The sequence below is a fragment of the Elgaria multicarinata genome, chromosome 22 (assembly GCF_023053635.1).
Source record: "Elgaria multicarinata webbii isolate HBS135686 ecotype San Diego chromosome 22, rElgMul1.1.pri, whole genome shotgun sequence".
NCBI classification, from domain to species: Eukaryota; Metazoa; Chordata; class Lepidosauria; order Squamata; family Anguidae; genus Elgaria; species Elgaria multicarinata.
In genome coordinates this window covers 15,885,845-15,908,931 of record NC_086192.1, presented here as the reverse complement: position 1 = coordinate 15,908,931, position 23,087 = coordinate 15,885,845, and the positions used below count along the sequence as shown (strand labels likewise).

The window sequence follows — 23,087 nt, the reverse complement described above, 5'->3', positions numbered from 1 at the left end:
GCTGGGCTTTTTTTGTGATGTGATGCTTGGGCTCTTCTTAATCCAGAGGCGCCATGCTGGGTTGGCTTGTCCAATGTGGGGCGCACTCTCTCAGGGTTACAGGCCAGGCCAGGCGCCTGCGCACGCGGACGTAGGTCAGGGCAAAAAGACCTTACGTTCCCAAAGTTTGTTGACATCCTTGTGGAGGATAGAGGCGCCTGATGGGGAGACCTATTTGGCAGGAATGCTTAACCCTTCTGGCACCCATTATCTCTGCAGTTGTCACATACACACACACACACACACACACACACACAGTGAGGGTTATTTCAGGTCTCAGAGCCTGCTGGGACAGGGGCGGAATTACTTAGAGGCAGCTGTGAGGAGCTGGGAACATTTGCAGTGAGAATTGGCAGCAGTGAAGGCTGGAGGCTCCAGTTTCAGTGGGAGCTATGGATCCATTCTGGGTTTCAGCCAGAACCAGCCAGAACTCCCAAGGAGCTATCCAAGGTGCTGAACCCTATCCCCAAAATAGGTTCATCACCTTGGGACAACTCCGTAAGAGTTTTGGATGGTTCTGACTGAAACCCAGAATGGATTCACACCCTACTGATTGGCAGGCAAAGCCAGGAATTAAATTGGAGGTAAATTAAGACAAATGGCTCTTTTTCAGAGGAGGGCAAAACAAGATACCCAAGGCTATGGATAATGCCTGCGAGGAAAGATTAAAGAAAGACTGAGGGGGACTTAACATATTCCTCAGATACTTGAAAGGCTGTGACATAGAAGAGGACAAAATGGCAGAGCCAGCATCCCATGAAGGCCATAAATAGTCATTTGGCTTTCTTCTGTATTTAGCCTGGCCCACCAAGCCATTTCTGCAGCCCACCAGACCCCACATCTGCCATCACTGAAAAATCCACGGCGGCATTGCCTGGGATTCCCCTTGCTAGTGTTAGCAGGGGAATCCCTTCCTGTTAGCAAGGGAGTCCCCTCCTGAACGGACCCTGTTACAAGTTTGCAAACCCGCCACTGAAGAAGACCGTCCAGTCAAAACACGTCCGGTAAACAAAGTTACCTGGAACCGGTTGCCCTTGTAATGCGTTTTATCTGTCCTTATAACCCTTGTATATTGCTGAGAAGTTGATACAGTAACCCTGCACCTTTTGTTATGCAACTTTAGCTATATTTTATACATTTTAAAACACTGTTTTAGAAACATTGTTACAATACTGTTTGTGGAAAATTTCTAGTTCCTTCCTGATCTCTTATTTCCCTTAAGAAAGAGTCTTGACTGATTGTCACAGAGGTATTTTCCTTCCTAGAGAAGAGCTGATCTTTTCACTAAGGACTAGAAGATTTGGTTTTATGTTTCTATTTTTTAAAGCAAAATTCTCAGGACACATTCTCAGCCATTTTTATTGCTTGCGTATGGGATTCTCTGAAGTTGCCATTGGTGACAGCAGTATAAGTTCATCAGAATTAAGGGACCGTTAATGGACATTTCCATAGGTTTTAGGGCTTTTCTTTCTCATTAATCCTTACTTGCTGTGTGGCAAAATTTAGGAGAGCGTCTGTTTCTCTTCATCCAAACATTGTGGAGGGATAAAAAAATCAATGGTGTGTGTGTATGTTTCTTTTTCAAATTAAAAAAATCGGATATATATAAAAATATATTTTTTTAATTAAACATAAAATTTATCTTATCGTTATAGAACATATAACTGGTTTGCACATAGTGGGCCTGTTCAGACATCACACTAAGCCATGGTTAGTGAGTGTGTTTAAACTGTGGTTATGTAGCCACCATGGTTAGGAATGGTTCACACGGCAAGCTAAGCCATGGTTGACATGACACACTAAGCCATAATGTTTAGCTCAAAATGCTTAACCGTGTCATCTGAAGAGGGTCAGTGTGTGTGTATTTGTAATTACATTTGCTGACCTGCACCTGTTCTTTCTTCACTCTGCTATCTCGTCTCACCAAGGTATACTATACTTGGTTTTAAAAATCTATTTTGCAACTCCACCCCACCCCAGTTATAACGTTAAAATAACCAACAGACCGTGCTGGCAATTTATAAAAGACTGGCACAGCATATGTGTTCGAAATCGAACACTAGTTCCAGAACAGCGGGGAGTATTGGCAGGCTGCCTCGTGCCAAGTCGAACCTCTCTAGCCTAGTATTGTCGACACTGCGTGGCAGCGGCTCTCCGTGGTTTTAAAGGTGGGGGCGTTCTTTCTCAGCCCTTCCTACCTGGAGATACCAGGGACTGAATATGGAACCGTCAGCACCCAAAACATACCACCTCTCCCACTGAGCTATGCTCCCACACAAATTACCAAATTGTTACCCAGCAAGGAACAGAGAGAGAGAGAGAGAGAAGGCAGAACCAGCATCTTCCTTTACTTCGTCAGCAGAAGCCCCAGGCTGCTTAGTAAAATCTTGACCTCCTGCCAAAGTTCTAACATGAGGCAGTATTTAAAAAGGTTTGCTGCAAATTCCTCTCCATGGTCTGGGGATTGCCCTGCACAGAAGCATTGTGGCACCTTTCAGTTTCGGCATGCTTTGGCCGGAGATAAATGTTAATGAGAAGGGGTTTAAATAAGTGTTTTATTTCGATTATTCTTACGAATTTTTACGTTGCAGCCCATCAGAGTACTAGCAATGGGGGTGAGCCTAGAAGTCCTGATGCATTTGGTTTTTTTAGAAGTGTTAATAGCACGTTGGCCTTCAGAAGTGTGAGATGTGAGTCCCCATCATTGGCTCTGCTTGCAGGTTTTCACGCAGGGGCTGGTTGGCCACCTGGCAGAGATGCTGTAGCTGCATGAGCAGGGGATGGACTAGAGGGCCTTTGAGGTCCCTTCCTACTCTATGACTCTTAAGCGGTTTGAGACACTCTGTGACACACGCCCCTCCCAGAATATATCTTCATAGGTCCAAGAATCGGGGTGACTGCCCTTTGGGGAGGAATCCGTGAGGCGGTTGTCTTTATCTCTGCCCTCTTGGACAGTATTTTGGTGGAGTCTGCTTGTCCCCGGGTTTGTGACGAAATGCGTTTTCTAGCTGCAGCCTCTCCCGGCCCTGCCTAGTTGGGGGCGAGGCAGCTCTTTCCTCCGCTTGGACCACCTGCAAACCCTTCTTCTGACGCAAACGATGCAGCGCCCCGAAGGGATTTCCTTTCCTTTTCCTTTTGGAAGGCCAGCTCAGGACCAGGCTGAGAGGGAACAGCATGTCCCCCTCGCCCGCCCGGCTGTGTCGTGAGTGCATTGTGTCACGCTTTAGGGGGAGCTTCTGAGATGTTCTTTGGCTCCCAGCCAGAGGAGATTGCAGGCCTAGGTGGCTATGCAGCAGCAGCGCTGGCAGGCGCGGTGTCCCTTCCGCTCTCACGGGGGGGGGGGGGGGCACGGCCAACAGGATTCCCATCCTTCCGTGCGGACGGGAGCTCCGAGCTGAATCCTGACCGGGTCTTCCTCCTGCCGGGACACACAAAAGCAAGGCGGTGGATGCAGCTATTGTTCCCAGGCATTCCGGCGCATGCCGGCCCCAGCAGCCGCGCTGAGGCAGGCGAAGCGGTGTCGGTCTGCAGCCCCACGACAAAGGGTGGACGGGGCTCGCGGAGCCCTGGGTGCTCCTGGCCGGCTGAGCCGGTGACTCCATTTTCTGTGCTGGCTGTCAGGGAGCGTCCCTGGCATGGCAGAGCCTCATCTTGCTTCCATCCGAGGGAGGTGGAGTCTCTCCTCCCCCCTCCTCCGCCTCCTCCTCCTCCTCCTCCTCCTGCCTTCCCCTCCCGCCTTCCCCTCCCCTCCATTGTCGGCAGCCGCTGAAGCAGCCAGCGCACCTGCTCCCGTCTCTGCCGAGAGAGATGCTCTAGCCCTGCTTGGGAGGTTGCCTTCCTCGGTGTCTGCCTGAGCCATTGGCGCCGGAGGGGGCAGCGGGAAGCGATGCCACTTGCCTGCCCCCGCTCCAGCGACCGCCCCTGGATGCGACCATGACTCTGCCGGGCCGCGTCTCCTGCTCCATGCTCAACTGCTTTGTAAGTGGGCTCTCCCCCTTTCTCGGTCTCCCACCCCTTTTCTTCTCTGTGCTGCCTGCCTGCATTTCTTTCCCCTTCTGATATTAGGGGCGGGGGGGGGCGGTTGCGTCTGGGAAAGGAGCATATCATGCCAATTGCCTGCCGGCCTTTTTTGTATGCCTTCCTCAGCCTGGAGCTTGGGAGTGGCTCGTCTTCCCCCATCTTCTTCCCTCACCTTGGTCCTGCATGCTTCCTGTTTCTCACCCTGCAGTTCTTCTCCTGGGTCTGCCCCGGAGCACTTGCCCCATCCTCACCTGGAGGTTAGAGGTCACCGTTCTGGCTGGGGTTGCAAAATCCTTGCGGAGGCCCCATTGAGAAAAACTCTGGGCAAGGCCTACCGGGGCAGAAGTTTAGCTCCCTATCCCTGGAGCGTTGCTGTGCTGGGGCTTTTACCCCACGCAGTTCAGGACATGCTCCGGACAAATTGCCCAGGACCTCCAAGTGCAAGTCTGGGGGCTGTGTTGCATCTGCTTTGTGCTTCATTGGATCCCAGCCACATGGCTGCCTGAGAAAAGGCCAGGCCTTCCCATTAGAAACCTCCCCCCTCTATCTCCACGCTTGCTGAAACCAGGAGAGGCAGGCACTGATTCCCGTCTGGTTGCCGGGAGGGCGTCGTGCTTCACGCCCCTAGTAAGCCAGCCTCATTTGAGAGACAGTCACATGCACACACCCATCTGTGGTAGGCAGCAATTGGCTGCAGTTCGACATGCAGTTACTCAGCATGCTGCTCCGTAGCCTCTGGCCTCCCGCGTGCCTCCTCCTAGGATCCTAACCTGCCGAGGAAAAGGCCGTGAGGACGTCTGGTAGCACACGCCTTCTCTCTGAGAAGGAGAGACTGCTGGGTGAGCCCCAGAGGTTGGAGGAGGGACGTGCAAGAAGAGTGTGTGTGTGTGTGTGTGTGTGTTGGGGGGTTGCTGGTAGTGGTGGAAGCGGCCTACGGGCTACTCAGCTCCTTCCCACTGCCACACGGTGCAAGTTGAGATCTGTGCATTTTTACAAGTCGTTGCTCTGATGAAGCTCTGTTAGCGCATACGGGCACACGCCATGCCTGCCTGGTATCTTGGGTTGGGGGTGTTAGGTGTACCAACATAATGAGAGGTTAATCCAGTGGCAGAGGGCGCACGGATGTGGGGGCAGGAGAGGCGTTGGCTTGAATCGCCCTGTATCTCTTGGCAGTGTTACGATTTGCTAGAGTGCCACTTGCATGGAATAACGTCAGGGCGCCTGCCCTGAGGAGCTGGAAATCTAAATTCCCCAGGTGGCCTGACCTGAAGGCACATGGTGAAACTTGGCAGGTCTGCATCTGGGACCCCTTCTGTATTCCACGTTGAATTCAATGATGGAGGAGAGGCGGGATATAAAGGGGACACGTAAATGGCGGTGATGGGGTGGGCAGAAGGATGATGCGGAGGGCGTGCGCAAATTCAGCTAGGCGTGACCATTTGTCTTCACCTGGCCCATGTGGCGAGGTGTCTGGGTGCGCACAGACCAGGAGGAGCCTAGCCATCTCCATCCTCTGGCGGGGGAGACAGGTAGGGGGTGTACACGCAAGCGTGTGTTTGCACGCATGTACAGGAGCGCTGTCCCAGCGCTACCTCTTAGTGACACGGAAAACGCCAGCAAATCGTTACCGCTGTGCCCCAGCGCCTGGGAGCTGCCTTTGCCTTCGCCCTCCTAATATGAGGCCCTTTGCAATTAGCACTGAGACCACTTTTTCATAATGGCAACACTCGGTGGTTTGTGCCAGTTGGCTAAGTTTTAAAACCCGAGCATCAAATTTTAGGTCACAGAGATGGAGGCTAGTTTTCAGGTTTGATCCCAGAGGCCTTAGCTTGGAGAAACATGCTAAATTCCAACAGGATTTGCTATCCATCTTCACATTTTGCAGCATGTTCCCTGTCACACCGCCTCTCTGGTTTGCCAGGTTTTCTGGGTGTCTGGATTGCCTTCCGAACACCATCTTGGAACGCGAACATATTAATGCCGACACCCCCATTTCTACCGAGAGCGTCCCTGCCACAGATTGGGTGCTGTCACCTTGAATATGCTCACAAATACATGGCAGCCATGCTGTGCTGTGTGTTCTTGGTGTGCGTGTATCCGTGGTTGCTCATGTTTGCACAGTTGCCACGTGAGGAATGCCAGACGGTTGCTTAGAAGGAAAAATTCCACTGATTGGACCTGTTTTCAGAACTTGGGAGAAGCTTCAGCACCAAGGCCACTGTCAAAGGAGTACAGTTTGATCCCATCTTTATCAGGGGCTACAAAGTTCTTCCAGAGAGCAGTTCCTTCTTCAAAAATGCAAGAATTGACATTCTCCTCTTATCTAAATTTGAAGAATAGCATTCCTTTGGGAAACAGTGAATACTGGGCCCTTGGTTGCTGTTGCTTAGCGGATCTCAGTCTCTTAAGAATCTGGCTTTTCCTGAAACATTTTCCCCTATTTCCTGTCTTGCCTTATTAAATGCCTTTCCCATCCTCTGCCTCCCCTTAAAGTGAAAGAGAAAACGAGTGCTTAATAAAAGGTGAAATTGCTCCTATTGTGAAGTTTGAAAGCGAGCAAAAGCCTAGTTTGATATATTTAGAAGTGACTGGTGAACTTGGATGTCTCCGTGTTGAATTTCCAATGAGGGATGATGTCATTTTTTCAAGGGGAAAACGAATTTTCATGCATCCTAGAAATTCTGGTCTTTGTCAGCGTCTGAAGGTAGACCACAGTGATTGCTAGATTGAAAACAGAGGTAAAGGCTGTGTCTGCTAATTGGATCAAATGTTCCAAAAATCAATTCCTCTTGGGCTTAAAATGGGTGCCTTTGCTGCTTCTGTTGTGTGGCCAGAACATTTTTCGGTAGGGGGAGAAAGCCCTAATGTGTCAGCCTCTGAAGGCTTTCAAATGATTATTCTAAAAAAATATTTACTCCATTTTAATAAAACTGCTTTAGCTGTGCTGTTCTTGACTACTACTGCAGGTAGTTGGCTCTTAGATCTGGCTAATAAAACAGAAATCAATGAATATGTGATCTTACTGTACATTGTGTCAGGCAATAGCTATGCTGGCTGGGAATGATGGGACTTGCAGTCCACATCCAGAGGGCACTAGGTTGGGGAAAGCTGCCCTGGTCTAATACAGTCTCCATCAGGATCATGCATCAAGATGAACAAAGGAACGTCGGAAGCTGCTTTATACTGAGTCAGACCATGGATCCATCTAGCCCAGTATCGGTGACACTGGCTGCCAGCAGCCGCTCTCCATGGTTTCAGGCAGGACTGCTTCCTTGCCCTACCTGGAGAAGCCCAGGCGTCAAGCCTGAGACCTTCTGCATGCCAAGCATGTGCTCTGTCACGCTGAGCTATGGCCCCTTTCACATATGAAGCGGCTTTTGGCTGAGTCAGATGGTCCGTCCAGCCCTGCTACTCAAGGTGCCAGACAGACATCCTTCCCAGTCCTGATCCTTGGGATCTTTTCATTGGTGATAGAACCCGGGACCTGCTTAGTGCCATGTGTACGTTCTGTCTTTTGAGCTGCAGTCACTCCCCAATGGGTCTTGTTAGCATAGCAGAACCAAAGCCGAGTCCATGATCTTCTCAGCTGCAAGCCGGATCCCAAATACAGGTCATGAGGTTCACAACCCCATAGGACGCCTCAATCTCTCTCGGAAGCTATTCCTTCTGGGGAAGGCGATTTATTATTGTCACAGTTCATATGGTTTTTTAAAAACAACAACAACAACAGATGGATAGGAAAGAGAAAATATCCTCCATTTTTCTTTGGTGTCCTTCTAGGGTGAAAATGGGCTTTCAGGACTGTGAAATACAAAAGGGCTAACTCTGCCATGCTAGCATTGACAAGGTTATACGAGAGAGAGAGAGAGAGAGAGAGAGAGAGAGAGAGAAACATATGTGCAGGCTATCCCTGGGGCTGTACAAATCCCCCAACACCAGGCTCATTCAAAGAATCTGTGCTGGTTCCTAGGAATCTGAAAAATTTCCTAGTCCTGCTGGTTTTCAAAGCTTACAGACTGGTAGCCTCCTTCCTGACCGTGAAAAATGTAGATGTGAAACAGAAGGGGGAAGACTCACCTTAAAGAGGAAACTGCCGAGGGGGCTTTCCTGGCTAGGACCGAGGGGAGGCATTCATTAGAAAACGTTAAATCCCTGTTCCTTTTGTGCAAACCAAGGTGGAGCAAAGGCCTTGGAGAAAGTAACAGGAACTTACCAGCACAAGAAACATAAAGCAGTTTAGTCATCATTGCTTTCCCACCAAAGATCTGTAGTTCTTTTCTTCAGGGGGCTGTTGATGGCAGGTTTGCAGAACCTCCATAATCAGGAGCAGTATGTTTCTGAATACCGGCTGTTGGATAGCAACAGTAGGGATAGCTTTCGCATTTAGGCTGTGTTGTGGCCTTCCCGTCAGCATCTGGTTGGGAAACAGAATGCTGAGCTACATGGCCTCATCTGGCACAGCCCCAGGTTTCTGTTCATGTTCTTAGGACTAGTGATTCCTAACAGAGAATGCTCAGCCTCCTCATAGACTACTGCAATGCCCTCTACATGGGGCAGCCTTTGAAGACGGTCCGGAAGCTGCAGCTTGTGCAAAATGCCGCGGCCAGATTGATAGCTGGAATAGGGAGGTTTGAGCATATAACACTGATTCTAGCCCGCTTGCATTGGCTGCCTATATGTTTCCGAGCCCAGTTCAAGGTGCTGGTTTTAACCTATAAAGCCCTACATGGCTTGGGACCACAATACCTGACGGAACGCCTCTCCCGACATGAACCTACCCGTACACTGCGCTCAACATCTAAGGTCCTCCTCCGAGTGCCTACTCCGAGGGAAGCTCAGAGGATGGCAACAAGGGAGAGGGCCTTCTCAGTGGTGGCCCCCCGACTGTGAAATGATCTCCCCGATGAGGCCCACCTGGCGCCAACATTGTTATCTTTTCGGCGCCAGGTCAAGACTTTTCTCGTCTCCCAGGCATTTTAAAAGCATTTAACAACGTTAAGTTTGTTTTTAATGGATCCCAGAATTGCTCTTTTTAAATGGATACGGTTGTTTTTATACGGTTTTTTATGTATTTGATGGTTTTTAAATTTTGTGTACTTTTAATGTTTACCATTTTTAATTGTTGTAAACTGCCCAGAGAGCTTCGGCTGTGGGGTGGTATATAAATGTAATAAAATAAATGAATAAATAAATAAATAAATAAGTAAATAGAACTAGTTCCCAGGGTTCCACTTCTGATCTGGTTTAAATAGATTAGCGTTGCTGGAGAGGTCGTAGGGACCGTGGAAGATGGTTCAAAAATGACCTGAGACTAGATCAGAAATTACGGAAAGTTTCGTGCTTCTGTGCACAGATATTTGGCTCAGTTCCTCCCTATTGCTGCTGGGACAACCTTTTGAACCGTATTGATATTCATGTGCCCACCCACTGCTGGCCAGAGTATTCCCAGAGAGGGGCGAAAGCTCATGGCTTGATTGTCACGCTAACTGATTGTGAGTTGTTGTGCATCAGCCCTTCATTCCTAAAACGGTTGTGTTTTATTCCACACTGTAGTTCATAGACATTATGTTTAGAATTGAGTGTTAGATTATATGAATAGATGCTTTAAATAGTGTGATGCTGAATAAATCTACTTAGTGCAAAAAGACCCAACAACCCAGAACAGGACAACACAGAGCTTGTTTTGGTGATGGAGGGTGTGTTCTTATGTAGATGACTCCTGTGCTGCAGCCCTCGTTCCATATCCTTTTGTGCTAATATAATGTCTCCCCACAGTATAGACCCTTCTCATTCCCCAGCCCTGCTGACTTTGCTGGCTAGTCTCTGCCTGGGAAAAGGTGTATTGCTTGTGTTCTTGTAAAGTTACATACTGTAGGAGAACAGATTTTTTTGTATGAGCAGGTGTGTGGGTGGTGGGAACATTGCAGGAAGTGTACAAGTGGTCTCGTCAGTATTGTGTTTGGGACGTGTGTTCTGTGTGTTTTGGTGTGTTGCTGTGCCTCTCTGAGCGTTGGCTCTTCTCTTTGGCATTCAGGGTGAGGAAGGCCCGCCCAGTCTGGAATACATCCAGGCCAAGGACTTGTTCCCCCACAAAGAGCTGATTAAGGAAGAAGAGTCTTTACAGGTAAGCTACCTGGGGGACCCTGGCAAATGGAATGATGCACGGTGCAAAACCTGAAGGACAGGGTGGGAGGTGGGGTGGAGGGCATGAAGGGCATCTCTTTCCAGACGCTTGGTCGCTGAGGATTCTGGCCTGTTTTCCCTCCACCCCCGAGTGCAGAGCTGTGTCACAGACACACAGTTGTTGTTCATGTGCCGTTCAGAGCTGTGTTGGGGACGTCCCTTGCCTCTGCTCCGATCAAGCGCTGTGTCCCTCCACCTTGAAGGGTCAGTTAGCATTTTTCCTGTGAGACACTGGAAACTCATGAGAAGAAGAGCCAGTTAAATGCTGGGGAAAGAACTGAAAACTCAAAATGTCCTTTTATGTGACCACCCAAGGGTTTGATTTTTGCGTGCCACCCTGGCAATGAGCTTAGGCAAGGAAAAGCAAGGAGGCGAAGCCCTTTGAATGTCACGGAGCTCGCCGGCAGCAACTGAAGGCTGATAATACAGTCGCCTCCCGTTGCTCAGCTGTCAAGCTTGCATGGACCATATTATTACATAATGGCTGTTATCACTTTAAAAGCCCCGCAGAACAAGGAATATAGAGCAAAAGGGATAATCACATTTATTCAGCCAGGTAGTTTGGGCTTTAAGAAGAATCGAACTTTTGGGCTACATAGATCTTTGTCAGCACTGCAATTGCTCGGAGCAAAATGAAATGGCTGGCGGCCTGGACTAATACGTTCGTCCAGCAGTGTCTTGTTAACTCAAGTAACTCCTTAAAACGGCTGTCCCATTTTTGACGCACAGCTCTCAGAAGGTCACCTTGCCTTAGAATCATAGAATGATAGAATAGCAGAGTTGGAAGGGACCTACAAGGCCATCGAGTCCAACCCCCTGCTCAATGCAGGAGTCCACCCTAAAGCATCCCTGGCAGATGGTTGTCCAGCTGCCTCTTGAAGGCCTCTCGTGTGGGAGAGCCCACAACCTCCATAGGTCACTGGTCTCCTTGTCTTCTTAAAAACTGAGTCATGGGTTGAGTTATTTCGCCTTACCACTATTGCAGGCATTTAGAAAGGAGCATGTTTATTATCTTCGACAAGGGGAAGTTGCCTTTTGAGCTGCAGCTAATAAGTGAGGATTGGTTGTTTGAGTCCAGGTGACCCCCCTAGGTTTAAGCAAGGACCATGTCATTGGAGACCGTCCACGGATCAGGCTTAAGCACAATGCCAAATCACTCTCCAGTCTTTTACTTCTACGTTGGTTTAGAAATGACTGGGAGTGGGGCATAACACCTGAACATCCTGCCGTGGGCCCTAGGGAAACAGGACCCATAGCAAGCGGCATTATCATCCCTCTCCCCAAACCGGGGTGTGTGTGGGGGGGTCTTCTTTCCCCACAGAGGCTTCCCAAGTCCTCTTTGAGACGTCCTATTTGGGCTGGCTCTTGGCATGGCAGGGTTAAACTTCTTACTGGGAATGCATTTTTAGGATATGTTTGTTTTGCCTTAACTTGGTTTGTGGTAGGGTTTAAAAAATAAAACCTTGTAAAACTTCTGGGTCTCACAATATTAAATCCAAACAACCAAGTAAAACAGAGAGAAACTGCATCTGAATTTGAGGTTGGCGGGCCTGTGGGTGAGCGTACATATACTTGATCACAGTTATGTGTCTTGATTAAGAAAGGGGATCGTATCTTTTTCCTGGGAAGTGCCTTTGAGCTCTCTTCCATTTTTGCTGTGTCAGTGTTGTCACAGAGAGTTGTAACAAGGCAAAAAACCAGCCTGGGTGTTCTGGTGTACAATTTTTTTGTTCTCCTTCCTCTCTAAGGAATAAAACCAGGTCCCGTAAATTCTCAACGTTGCTTCAAAGATGTGGGTGCTCAGCTCTGAACACTGGTGGGTTGTGTTTTTTTTAACCCATCAGACTTTCCAGGCCAAAGTGAAGCACTGCAGCGTTCCTTCTGGTGCCATCAGCTAAATTGCACTCCAGAAAGCACGATTCCCCCGTCCTATGGGAATTTCACATCCCCTGCACAATTTCACGCAAACCTGGAGGTGTTAAGCTTTTCAGTTAACCAGCAAAAAAAAAAAGCAATCTATTTTTAAACGACAAGAGAAGATCTCCCCTTGATGTTCCAGCGAGAAAAGCAAACAAGCTAGCTTTAGCATTTCAGCTCAAACGTGATGCAGGCTGACAGCCACACGCTTTCAAAGAATGAACTTATGGTACCCTTTGAGAGCATCTTCCCCTCATCCTTTGGGGGGAAAAGAGTTTTTAAGAGTGTGGGTGTGTGGTATTTACGCCGTGTACGTCTCGAAGTAGCGGGAGGGGAAGATAATTGGGAAATAACTAATAACGTGCACCCTTATTTGGCCCTAGCTGGTTATATTAGGAATGTAGTATGCCTCATACTGAGTCATGCAATTAGTTCATCTAGTTCTGAAGTTTTCAGCATGGTGCCTGTGGGCACCAGTGTGCCCTCAGATACCTCTCTTGGCACCTGCCAGGCGCCCTGCCTCTATTGGTTTTTATGTTATGGCATTACCTTAAAATTCCAAATGTGCTCATTGGCCCGGAAAGGTTGGACACCCCAGAATTGTCTGCATTAGCTAGCAGCAGCAGCAGCAGTTCTCCAGGGTTCCAGGCTGGATTCATTCTCAGCCCTACCTGGAGATGCTGCCAGGGTTCGAACCCAGGACCTTCTGTGCAGGAAGCAGGGGCTCTTCTGCCACTGATCCACAGTCCATCCAAATTTAGCTATTAATTTGTAACTGGTCTAAGAGTCGTCCCCCTGGTACGGCGCCTCCCAGAATCTCTGCCGTTTCTGAACTGCTGCTCCTTTAGGAGGAAAAAGTGTTGGTCTTCCCAGGAATATGGCAGGGAACTATGTGTGAAACTGCCATCTAAACACCCGTAAAACAAATTCAGAAGAACTCCCTTTTGTCTACTACAGAAGTATTCACTTCTGACTTCTGTTGGTTTTGTTGTATTAACCTTTACTGCCCTGTGACCTTCGTAAACCATTATTCTATCCTGTTCATGCTTCACTTTTAAGTATCAGAAAAAGCCGGGGGGGAGGGGGCTGGTCTCGGATTTGAAGACCTTGTTTTAAAAGTGAGGGGGAAAGGGAAGGGGTGTGTGCATTCATAGAATCATAGAATAGCAGAGTTGGAAGGGGCCTACAAGGCCATCGAGTCCAACCCCCTGCTCAATGCAGGAATCCACCCTAAAGCATCCCTGACAGATGGCTGTCCAGCTGCCTCTTGAAGGCCTCTAGGGTGGGAGAGCCCACCACCTCCCTAGGCAACTGATGCCATTGTCGTACTGCTCTAACAGTCAGGAAGTTTTTCCTGATGTCCAGCTGGAATCTGGCTTCCTTTAACTTGAGCCCGTTATTCCGTGTCCTGCACTCTGGGAGGATCGAGAAGAGATCCTGGCCCTCCTCTGTGTGACAACCTTTTTAGTATTTGAAGAGTGCTATCATGTCTCCCCTCAATCTTCCCTTCTCCAGGCTAAACATGCCCAGTTCTTTCAGTCTCTCTTCATAGGGCTTTGTTTCCAGACCCCTGATCCTCCTGGTTGCCCTCCTCTGAACACGCTCCAGCTTGTCTGCGTCCTTCTTGAATTGTGGAGCCCAGAACTGGACGCAATACTTTAGATGAGGCCTAACCAATACTCTAGATGAGGCCTAATTCTGCGCAGGGGATGTAACTGAAGCCGTGGCTTCTATGCCTCTCTAATTATCTCCTCACGTAGCCAACAATGCCGGACCATCAGCCGAAGATGCAGGGACGGAGTCAGCCTGGACATTTCGTATCTTAGTGTGCCTGATCCCTTTCCAGCTCATTCCCAAGCGGAATGAGGCCCTCACTCTCCATGGGCGTACGGCCTCAAGTGCCTTTGGGCTGGACCGTGATGCTTTTCTCCCTCTTTCTAGGCTGGGCGTCCAGGCCTGCCTGGAAACCTGACCAGCCAGCTGCATTAATGGCGACCCTTTCCTCTCTTGTAGGTTCCATTCACCGTGCTGCAGGGAGAAGGTGTGGAATACCTGGGCCATGCAAGTGACGCCGTCATTGCCATCTCCAACTACCGGCTCCATATCAAGTTTAAGGACTCTGTAATCAACGTAAGTCGCTTGTTTTTCGGCAGATTCCTGTGTGTTCCTTGCTGTGAACCCTGGAATGGAGGTGGGAAGGGCCGGAGGGCTGTTACATCTACCCTTCCACCCCTGCTGCTGCTGAACGATCCAGTTTAGGCCCACCCCCTCGCCCTGCTACATTCCTGATCAACCTACCGAGTACAGGCCGCTTGCAGAACAAAGAGCTCCCAGTCACTCGAGCATGTGAGGCAGCCAGATTCCCCCCAAAGATCCCTGCCAATCCGGCATGTGGGATTCTTCGGTCATTCCTGCTTTGGCAATTTCGAGGAGACCTGCGGGCCGCGATCTAACGTTGGCTTCGGCTGCCTCTTCTCCAGGCAGCTATTCAGGAAAGGGGCCTTGAGAAGGAAAGAGCGGGAGGCAGAAGCTCCTCAGTTCCGCTCCTATCTCCCCTGCATCACTCATGAGAGTCTCCCCCGCCCGCTCCCCGCAACTGAGCTTCTGCCCAGTTTGTTTGTGATACTAGAAGTGGGGCAGGGCAGGGCGTGTGTGTCTGGTTGAGCGTCTGCCTGCTGATCCTGCCGTTGGCTTGTCTGCCTGCTCAGTCGTGGCCCTGTTTCTCTCTGCAGGTGCCTTTGAGAATGATGGAAAGCGTGGAGAGCCGGGACATGTTCCAGCTGCACATCGTCTGCAAGGATTCCAAAGTAGTCAGGTAGATGCTGCCCGGCGGCGCCCTGCTAGCGCAGCTGGGTCACCGTCTCGGGGGGGGGGGAGCCTGACCCGCTAAACTGGGGGGCGGCAACCCAGCACCCTCCAGATGTTTTATTTTTATTATTGATTTGTTTCGTTTCATTTCTATGCCACCCAATAGCCGAAGCTCTCTGGGTGGTTCACAAAATTAAGCCCGTTCAAAGTACGAAACAACAGTATAAAACCATAATATAAAATACAATATAAAAGCGCAACCGAGATAAAAACAGCAGCAATGCAAAAATACAAATTTAGAATACAAATTTAAAACAACAAAGTTAAAATTAATTTATAGACTGTTAAAATGCTGGGAGAATAAAAAGGTCTTCACCTGGCGTCTAAAGGCATATAACGTAGGTGCCAAGCGAACCTCCTTAGGGAGCTCATTCCACAGCCGGGGTGCCACAGCAGAGAAGGCCCTGCTCCTGGTAGCCCCCTGCCCCACTTTCTTTGGCAGGGGTTCGCAGAGAAGGACCCCTGAGGATGACCTTAGGGTCCGGGCAGGTACATATGAGAGGAGGCGTTCCTTCAAATAACCTGGCCCTAAACCGTTTAGGGCTTTGAATGTTAATACCAGCACTTTGAATCGGGCCCGGACCTGGACTGGCAGCCAATGAAGCTGGAAGAGGACTGGAATGCAAACCTTCGCCATCCCTCAGCGTTGGCCATGCTGGCTGCAGCTGGTCCAAAATGCCCAGAGGGTGCTAATTGCCTTATAGCCCTGGGGGAGAATTAGAACAAAGTTCTGTAATCCAGCACCTCCTGCAGGCTCACAAGTGTGGGCACAAAGGCACGCCTTTGCCCCCTCACCATCCGGTATTCACAGGCAGGCTTATCTCCGTACCACAACCTTCCCACCCTGCTGCCCTCCAGGTGTGTTGGACTACACCTCCCAGTATCCCCCAGCCAGGCATGCTGGAGGGCACCTGGTTGGGGAAGGCTGCAGTATGCAAAGGTTGAGTTTCTGCCCCGGCTAATTGCCACTGCGACGGACCTTTTCCTCCAAAGATTGGTCGCTAGTTCCTCGTCGGCCTGCTTCGCGACAGCAGTTCTTGCTGATTTTTTCAAGCTGTGTAAGCTAACGGTTGCAGCCACTTGTGTCCAAAGCGTTCGTGTTTTTATTTTTCTGTGGGTGTTTATCTCCCCTCCGCCCTTTTGGGGTTCAGCGGAATGAAATCCCCCCTTTGCCGGTCTTGCTTTCCTGGGCATGGCTAGATCTCTGTGTCTCTCGCAGGTGCCATTTCTCTACTTTCAAGCAATGCCAGGACTGGCTGAAAAGGCTGAGCCGAGCCATCGCTCGCCCCACCAAGCCGGAAGACCTGTTTGCGTTCGCTTACCACGCCTGGTGCTTGGGCGTCTGTGCGGATGAGGAGGACCAGCACGCTCACCTTTGCTGCCCAGGTGAGTTCCTGGGCATCGTATCCCAAGCGGTTACAAGGGGCGAACAGCAGCCGGCTCGCACGGCGTGCTGCGGAGGGGCAGGGCGTCAGGGGCCAGATCCAACCCTCTGGAGTCCTGCTTCCCCGAGGCCCTTTCTCCCAACTATTAGTCGTTTGGTGATTTTCCTGGCTTTTGTACAGTTTTCTCCCCGTTCTGAAATGGGCAGTTCAGCAAAGCTTGAAATGTTTCTTCTAAGGCTCACTTGGAAAGGAAAGGAACCTCTCTTGCAAGCACTGAGTCATTACTGACTCTCGGAGGGACGCCAGCTTTCGCTGACGTTTTCTTGGCAAGCCTTATAGCGGGGTGGTTCGCCGTTGCCTTCCCCGGCCGTCATTACCTTTCCCCCAGCTAACTGGGTACTCAGTTTACCAACCTCGGGAGGATGGAAGGCTGAGTCGACCCGAGCCGGCTGCCTGAAACCAGCTTCCGCTGGGATCGAACCCAGGCTGTGGGGAGAGTTTCAGCTGCAGAAACTGCTGCTTCACCGCTCTGCGCCACACGAGGCTCACTTACTGGCAGTAAAAGCCTTAAACTAAAATACATGGGTGGGTTTCTATCCCCGCGCCCTGTATTTTGGCCCTGCCCCTTTTTGCCTTTAGTCCCGCCCACCATTGGAATGGGGCTTCTTAGAGGTTCTCTGAAAAGGAATTTAGCCCTCAGGCTGAGTGAGATTCTGCACCCCTGGCTTATTGAGCTGCCCTCTGTTAATCCCTTCCCTGCCATTTTAATAGGGGGTGGGGAAGTGGGGTACTGCGTACTGACTGTAGTTGGAATCTGGGTACTGACTGTAGTTCCCTGCTTGCTCCTTGCCAGGAGACCACATCAAATACCGGTTTGAGATGGAGCTGGCCCGGATGGGCTTCGACTTGCAGAACGTGTGGAGAGTTTCCGACATCAACAAGAACTACAAGTGAGTCATCGATTTGCCTGACCCTTGTGGGAGAAACGGGGGGGGGGGGGAGGAATCCACAGCATTGCACCCGCCGTCTTGTGAGTGATCTGGAGATGCACAACCAGCATCTGTTGTGGTGCAGGATGCGTAACGCAGTTCAGGCTAGGAGTGCCGCACTGTGGCATTTATCCTACTGTAGTAAAAGGCCGTCATTATGACTCTGTGTGTGTGTGTGTTTGTGTGTATGTATGGGGGAAGTGTTTAGAATGCAAATATTCCGGCACTGTGTGTTGTCAACACACACACACACACCCCATATATTTCAGTAGAGGTCAGGCTTAAAGGGAAGAGCAGAATTTTTGCCTTCACTACATCATTGCCAGCAAGGGTAGCATTTTATTTTATTGATGAGCACATTGACAAAAGGCAGTTTACATGGGGAAAAAACAGGAGGAAGAGGAGTCCTGGTGAACGTTTACTGTTCCCTCTAGCAGAAGAAAATAAAAGAATCCCCTCAGGGGGGAGGCTAAACTTCCTCTCTGCCCCTGGTGCCGTGAGTCAGATTCAAACCAAGCTTGCTGTGGTGTTGTGTCTATTTAGGGGAGGGGATTCTGACTTAAGAGGCGTTTGGGTAATCCTTGGCGCCCCCTAGTCAAAAGAGAACCAGGCCTGCTCAGAAATAGGTAGAACGGCATTTGCTGCCGTTTGATAACCACATTATGTGGTTATCTTATAGCCACCTTGTGATCAACGAACTGTCCCTTTATTGTGATTGTGATCAACTGAGAGCCTCGTGTGGCGCAGAGCGGTAAAGCAGCAGTTTCTGCAGCTGAAACTCTCCCCATGGCCTGAGTTCGATCCCAGCGGAAACTGGTTTCAGGCAGCCGGCTTGGGTCGACTCAGCCTTCCATCCTCCCGAGGTCGGTAAAATGAGTACCCAGTTAGCTGGGGGAAAGGTCATCACGGCCGGGGAAGGCAACGGCGAACCACCCCGCTATAAGGCCTGCCAAGAAAACGTCAGCGAAAGCTGGCGTCCCTCCGAGAGTCAGTAATGACTCAGTGCTTGCACGAGAGGTTCCTTTCCTCCTGAGATACTCTTATATTATTGTCATCAACTAAGCTACCCCGTCTCCTTTAATTCCAGTTGAATAGCCCATTTTGGAAAATTTCAAAAGTGCGTCTTCGTGATCCCCAAACATGCATGACCTTGCGAGTTAAAAAGTTTGGGGATTGGTCTCCTTTATTCCTGCCTCGTGGTCTGATCAGCAGCCTGTGTTCTTTTCCTTCCTAGGCTGTGTACCAGCTACCCACAGAAACTCTTGGTTCCTGTCTGGATCACTGACAAAGAGCTGGAGAACGTGGCTTCCTTCCGGTCTTGGAAAAGGATTCCAGTGGTTGTATATAGGTACATACCCCACCTCTCTTTCAGCATTGAACTGACTTCCCTGACATGGCGCCCTCCAGATGTGTTGGACTACAGTGGCAATCATCCCCAGCGGAAGGCCGCTAAGTTGCCGCTAATCCAGTATCACGTGAAGGGTGGTTTGGCTTTTCGATGAGGAAGACGAAACCGGCTTCTTGAACCTTGGCCCGGGAATTCTAGCGCCTAACAGGCCGCGGCTTCTCTTTCAGACACCTGCGCAACGGGGCAGTGATCGCACGCTGCAGCCAGCCCGAGATAAGCTGGTGGGGCTGGCGCAACGCCGACGACGAGTACCTGGTAACCTCCATTGCCAAAGCCTGTGCCTTGAACCCTGGACAAAGGCTGGCCGGGGGGACCCCACATTCGGGGCTCAGCGATGGGAACGAGGCCTGCGACGCGGGGTTTGGTAAGTAAAATGTGCGCCTGTCCCCTGTTTCCCTTCTGCCGAGTTTGGCTCCTTTGCCGTGGCAGTGTTGCACCGTGGTCTCGTTTCTAGCAACCGGAGGCATGTAGACGATGAGATTGTAGCCCTGCAGGCCCCTTCAGAGCAGCCCCCTTTATTACTTGGGCTCATGCACCCATCAGCCCTCCAGAAGTCAAGCCATGGCCTCCAGGCCAAAAGTGGGTGATCTGTTGAAAGGATTTGGTGGGGGAGATGCAGCTGGAAGCCCCCAGGGAGAGGAAAGGAAGACCCCAGGATTGTATTGAGGTGGAAATCTTTTCTAACCCAACTGAGCCACTGGGACACCAAAACCGCAAATCACGAGAAGTGATGAAATATAATCCCCCCCCCCCAGTTCTTCTTTGAACCCACTGAAGTGGGGGCCGTTGTGTGAGAACAGGGCGGAGGGAGGGGGTTACAAGCCAACCGGTTACAAGTCTTCCCGGCGCGGCTGACGAGGGCCGGAGCTGCACGGGGCACGCTGTAGGCCCCAATCAGCCTGCAAAGCAATCTTAAAAACCCCGGCTTGCTCAGCTTTCTAAAAGCAATAAAGCTAGAGAGAATGGATGTTTCAGACCCTTTTTTAATAGGATAGAGTCTTTTTGCATCTACCATATTGCTTCGATTCTAAGACGCCATCGATTCTAAGACGCACCCCATTTTTAGAGCTGTTTATTTAGGGGGAAAAGTGCGTCTTAGAATCGAAGAAATACGGTATCAACGTCCCGTTTGCCCAGCGTATCTTCTCAGTTCTCCCTTGGGTCCCAGCTTTCCCCCTGAATTCCGTATTCCCAGGCAGACTGTATGTACCGTTAGCGCCTGGTCATGAGGCGGCAGAATCCAGACTGTCCTCTTTGCAGATTCATCGCTGACTGCGTGTTCAAGCGTGGAGTGTTCAGCAACGCCTCAGAAACTGCTGATTCTGGACGCCCGGTCCTACACCGCCGCGGTGGCCAACCGAGCCAAAGGAGGAGGCTGTGAATGCGAAGGTAGGCGTGGCCCTTCTTTGGGCACTACAGTGGCTGCTGAACTCTCCAGCTGCCCAGGTGGCACATGAGCAAAAGGAAGTGTTGGGTGTGGCTCTGCGCCCCGCCCCACCCCACCCCAGTTTCTTTCTATCTCTGTGGTTAACGCGTTAGGAAGGGGGACAGGGATCACATCCCGAGGGAGAAGGAAACCTATTTTGCCCAGACTGAGACATTGGACTGCAGAACCCACCCGGGAGCCTTTCTCGAAATGTATCCACTTGCATAATGTATCTGCATGTTCATGTACACAAACAGCCTGCTGTTCCTTGTGACCTGGGTCGTTTCTAGCACAGGTACAGGTGGGAGGAGAGGACAGAGTCCTCCTGAAAGACGTGCTCCTTGACCCCCAGCGCCCAGCCAATGGACTCCCTCTGTGCTTTGTTTCAGAATATTACCCAAACTGTGAAGTGGTGTTCATGGGCATGGCCAACATCCATTCCATCCGGAACAGCTTCCAGTACTTGCGGGCTGTCTGCAGCCAGATGCCCGACCCCAGCAAGTAAGTTCTAGCCAGCATTCAGCGGTTGTTACAGGCTGATATGCCTTTGATTTAGGATGAGGGTTCACTCCTGGAGCCTCCTGGTCAGAACCTGACTGTAAGGCACACTCCTTCCCACTGCTGGAAATCTAGGGAATTATGGATCTGGTTGGGTACGAAGCCCCGTTCCGTTGGGAGAGCGATCTTCTCTCTCCGTCTGTATGGCTTATTGCCTTCGCGTCCTTCTCGAGAGCTTCCCCCAGGCATCTGGCTGACCATCGTTGGAAACACCATACTAGGCTAGATGGAGTCGTGACCTGACCTGACGGGGCTCCCGTAAGGTTCTTTGTAGTTCTATTGTATCATACTGATTTATTTCTCTCCTGCTCTTCTGTTTTAAAATATCCAAAGCACTTTACAAAGCAGGTAACCCACTTGGAACTACACAAATGGGCAAGTTAAACTTACACCGGCGGCAGGGGGCAGTTTTTAAAAAAACAAAATCAAATGAGATCCGATTAAAAGGCACCTCACAGCATGCTTCGGGAAGGAATTGGTTTATTTTACTTATCTGAAGTCTTTTTATGTCGCTCCTCAGCCAAAAAAGGCTTCCAGAGCGGTTTACCTACCACCAGTTGAACAAGACAGTCCCTGCCTGGAGGCTGGCGATCTAAAAAAGATCACAGCAGAGGAAAAGTAAAGGGAAGGGGAAGGAATTCTACTGGTGGGCTGCTTCCTACTCTCTGCTGGCCAGCTTTTGGTGATGCAGGGAAGGAGCTGAAGGGCAGGTTCATGGGGCAAGGGGGATCCTGTCCTTTTTCCCAAGGTGCTCAGAGCAACCTGCATCACCCTCCCCCACCCGTTTTATCCTGAGACTCTGAGAGATGGTGACCGCCCCAGCGTCCCCTTGCAGGTTTCATGGTTGAGTGTGGATTTGACCTCAGTCTCCCCGGTCCGTCTGCCCACTACATCAACACCATCTCTTAGATCTGGGTTGCTTATATGGCCACTCTCCCCACGGCTGCTCCACCTTCTCTCGGCTGCTCCTTCCCACCCCACAGAGCGGTGACCCCAATAGGGATTATTTCTCTCTCTGCTCCTGTCTTTTTCGCTGCGTCTTTTTAGGCCAGCCTCATCTTTCAGGCCAGCCCCTCCTTTTCCCCTGTTGCCATGGAAATGTTCCTTCCTCCCTTATTGAGGGCTAGCGGTGTAAAGAGCAGGAGGCGGTGTCCTCTGTAACGTTGCAGTTGACGGTGGCTGACACCTTTCGCCCCTTCTCATGTCCTTGGGTAGGAGCTCCCTTCGTCCTCCTTGGAAAAGGAGGAGGGCCGGGTCTTCGCTCGATCTCAGTAGGAATCATCTACCCAGCCTGCTGGCAGAGGATGATGGGAGTTGTAGCCCAACTGATCTGGAGGGCACCAGCTTCGGGAAGGCTGTTCTATACTGTTTCTTGTCTAGCAAGCATTGGGTTTGAATCCTCTCTTTCCAACTCTTAAAGCAGGGGTAAGCAATGCGCGGCCCTCCAGATGTTTTGGCCTATTTATTTATTTATTTATTTATTTTATTACATTTTTATACTGCCCAATAGCCGAAGCTCTCTGGGCGGTTCAGTTCCCATCAGCCTTAGTCCGCATAACCAGTGGTGCAGGACGATGGGAGTTTTAGGACAAAACATCTGGAGGGCCGTAGGTTGCCCACCCCGCCTTAGAATGGTTCCTCCTGGCAGTCTGAAGAGGGCTCAGACTCTCCCCTCCCCCTGTGCCCACAGCTGGCTGTCGGCTCTCGAGAGCACCAAGTGGCTGCAGCACCTCTCCATCATGCTGAAGGCGGCTGTGCTGGTCTCCAATGCTGTCGACCGAGAGGGGCGCCCTGTGCTGGTTCACTGCTCAGACGGTTGGGACAGAACCCCTCAAATTGTCGCCTTGGCGAAGATTCTTCTGGACCCCTATTACAGGACGATGGAGGTACGGTGCCTCAGCCGCGTCAGCGGCGCCTTGCGTGCAAACGGGAAGGGTGGGGGAAATGGGCCGGGGTGGGTTCGTTGCTTCAGTTGCTTTGCAGAATTGCCCAAAGCAAGACAGACCGAAAGCTATTTTCACGCTTCCCCCACGCTTCCTCTTTTTCCTGCTGGTCTGACGGTCTGTCATTGGAGGCGGTAAGTTTGCATCTTGTGTTCTCTTCCATGCTTTAGTATAAGCCTGTATTATCTTGTGAATTGAAAATGGCACTTTTTAGTTTGAGGGTTCATCCAGTCGAGAAGAAGGACATGTGCCGTACGTGGTTGGTTTGATACGTTGCGGCTGTGACGGTGTGGACCGTGTGCGTGGCATTTTCTAGAGCAGGGGGGTGGGCAACCTGCAGTCCAAGGCCTA

General features: G+C 50.6%; 1 protein-coding gene across 1 annotated transcript in view; it reads left to right on the top strand.

Moving 5' to 3' along the window:
- Positions 1-23,087, top strand: part of MTMR4 (myotubularin related protein 4) — a 43,918-nt gene that overhangs the window by 10,667 nt on the left and 10,164 nt on the right. Inside the window, exons 4-13 of the mRNA XM_063146728.1 lie at positions 10,094-10,183; positions 14,173-14,289; positions 14,892-14,974; positions 16,247-16,413; positions 17,266-17,362; positions 18,636-18,749; positions 18,977-19,173; positions 20,070-20,198; positions 20,625-20,736; positions 22,484-22,679. Of these exons, the coding sequence (XP_063002798.1) occupies positions 10,094-10,183; positions 14,173-14,289; positions 14,892-14,974; positions 16,247-16,413; positions 17,266-17,362; positions 18,636-18,749; positions 18,977-19,173; positions 20,070-20,198; positions 20,625-20,736; positions 22,484-22,679 (1,302 nt within the window). The remainder of the gene's footprint in view (positions 1-10,093; positions 10,184-14,172; positions 14,290-14,891; positions 14,975-16,246; positions 16,414-17,265; positions 17,363-18,635; positions 18,750-18,976; positions 19,174-20,069; positions 20,199-20,624; positions 20,737-22,483; positions 22,680-23,087) is intronic.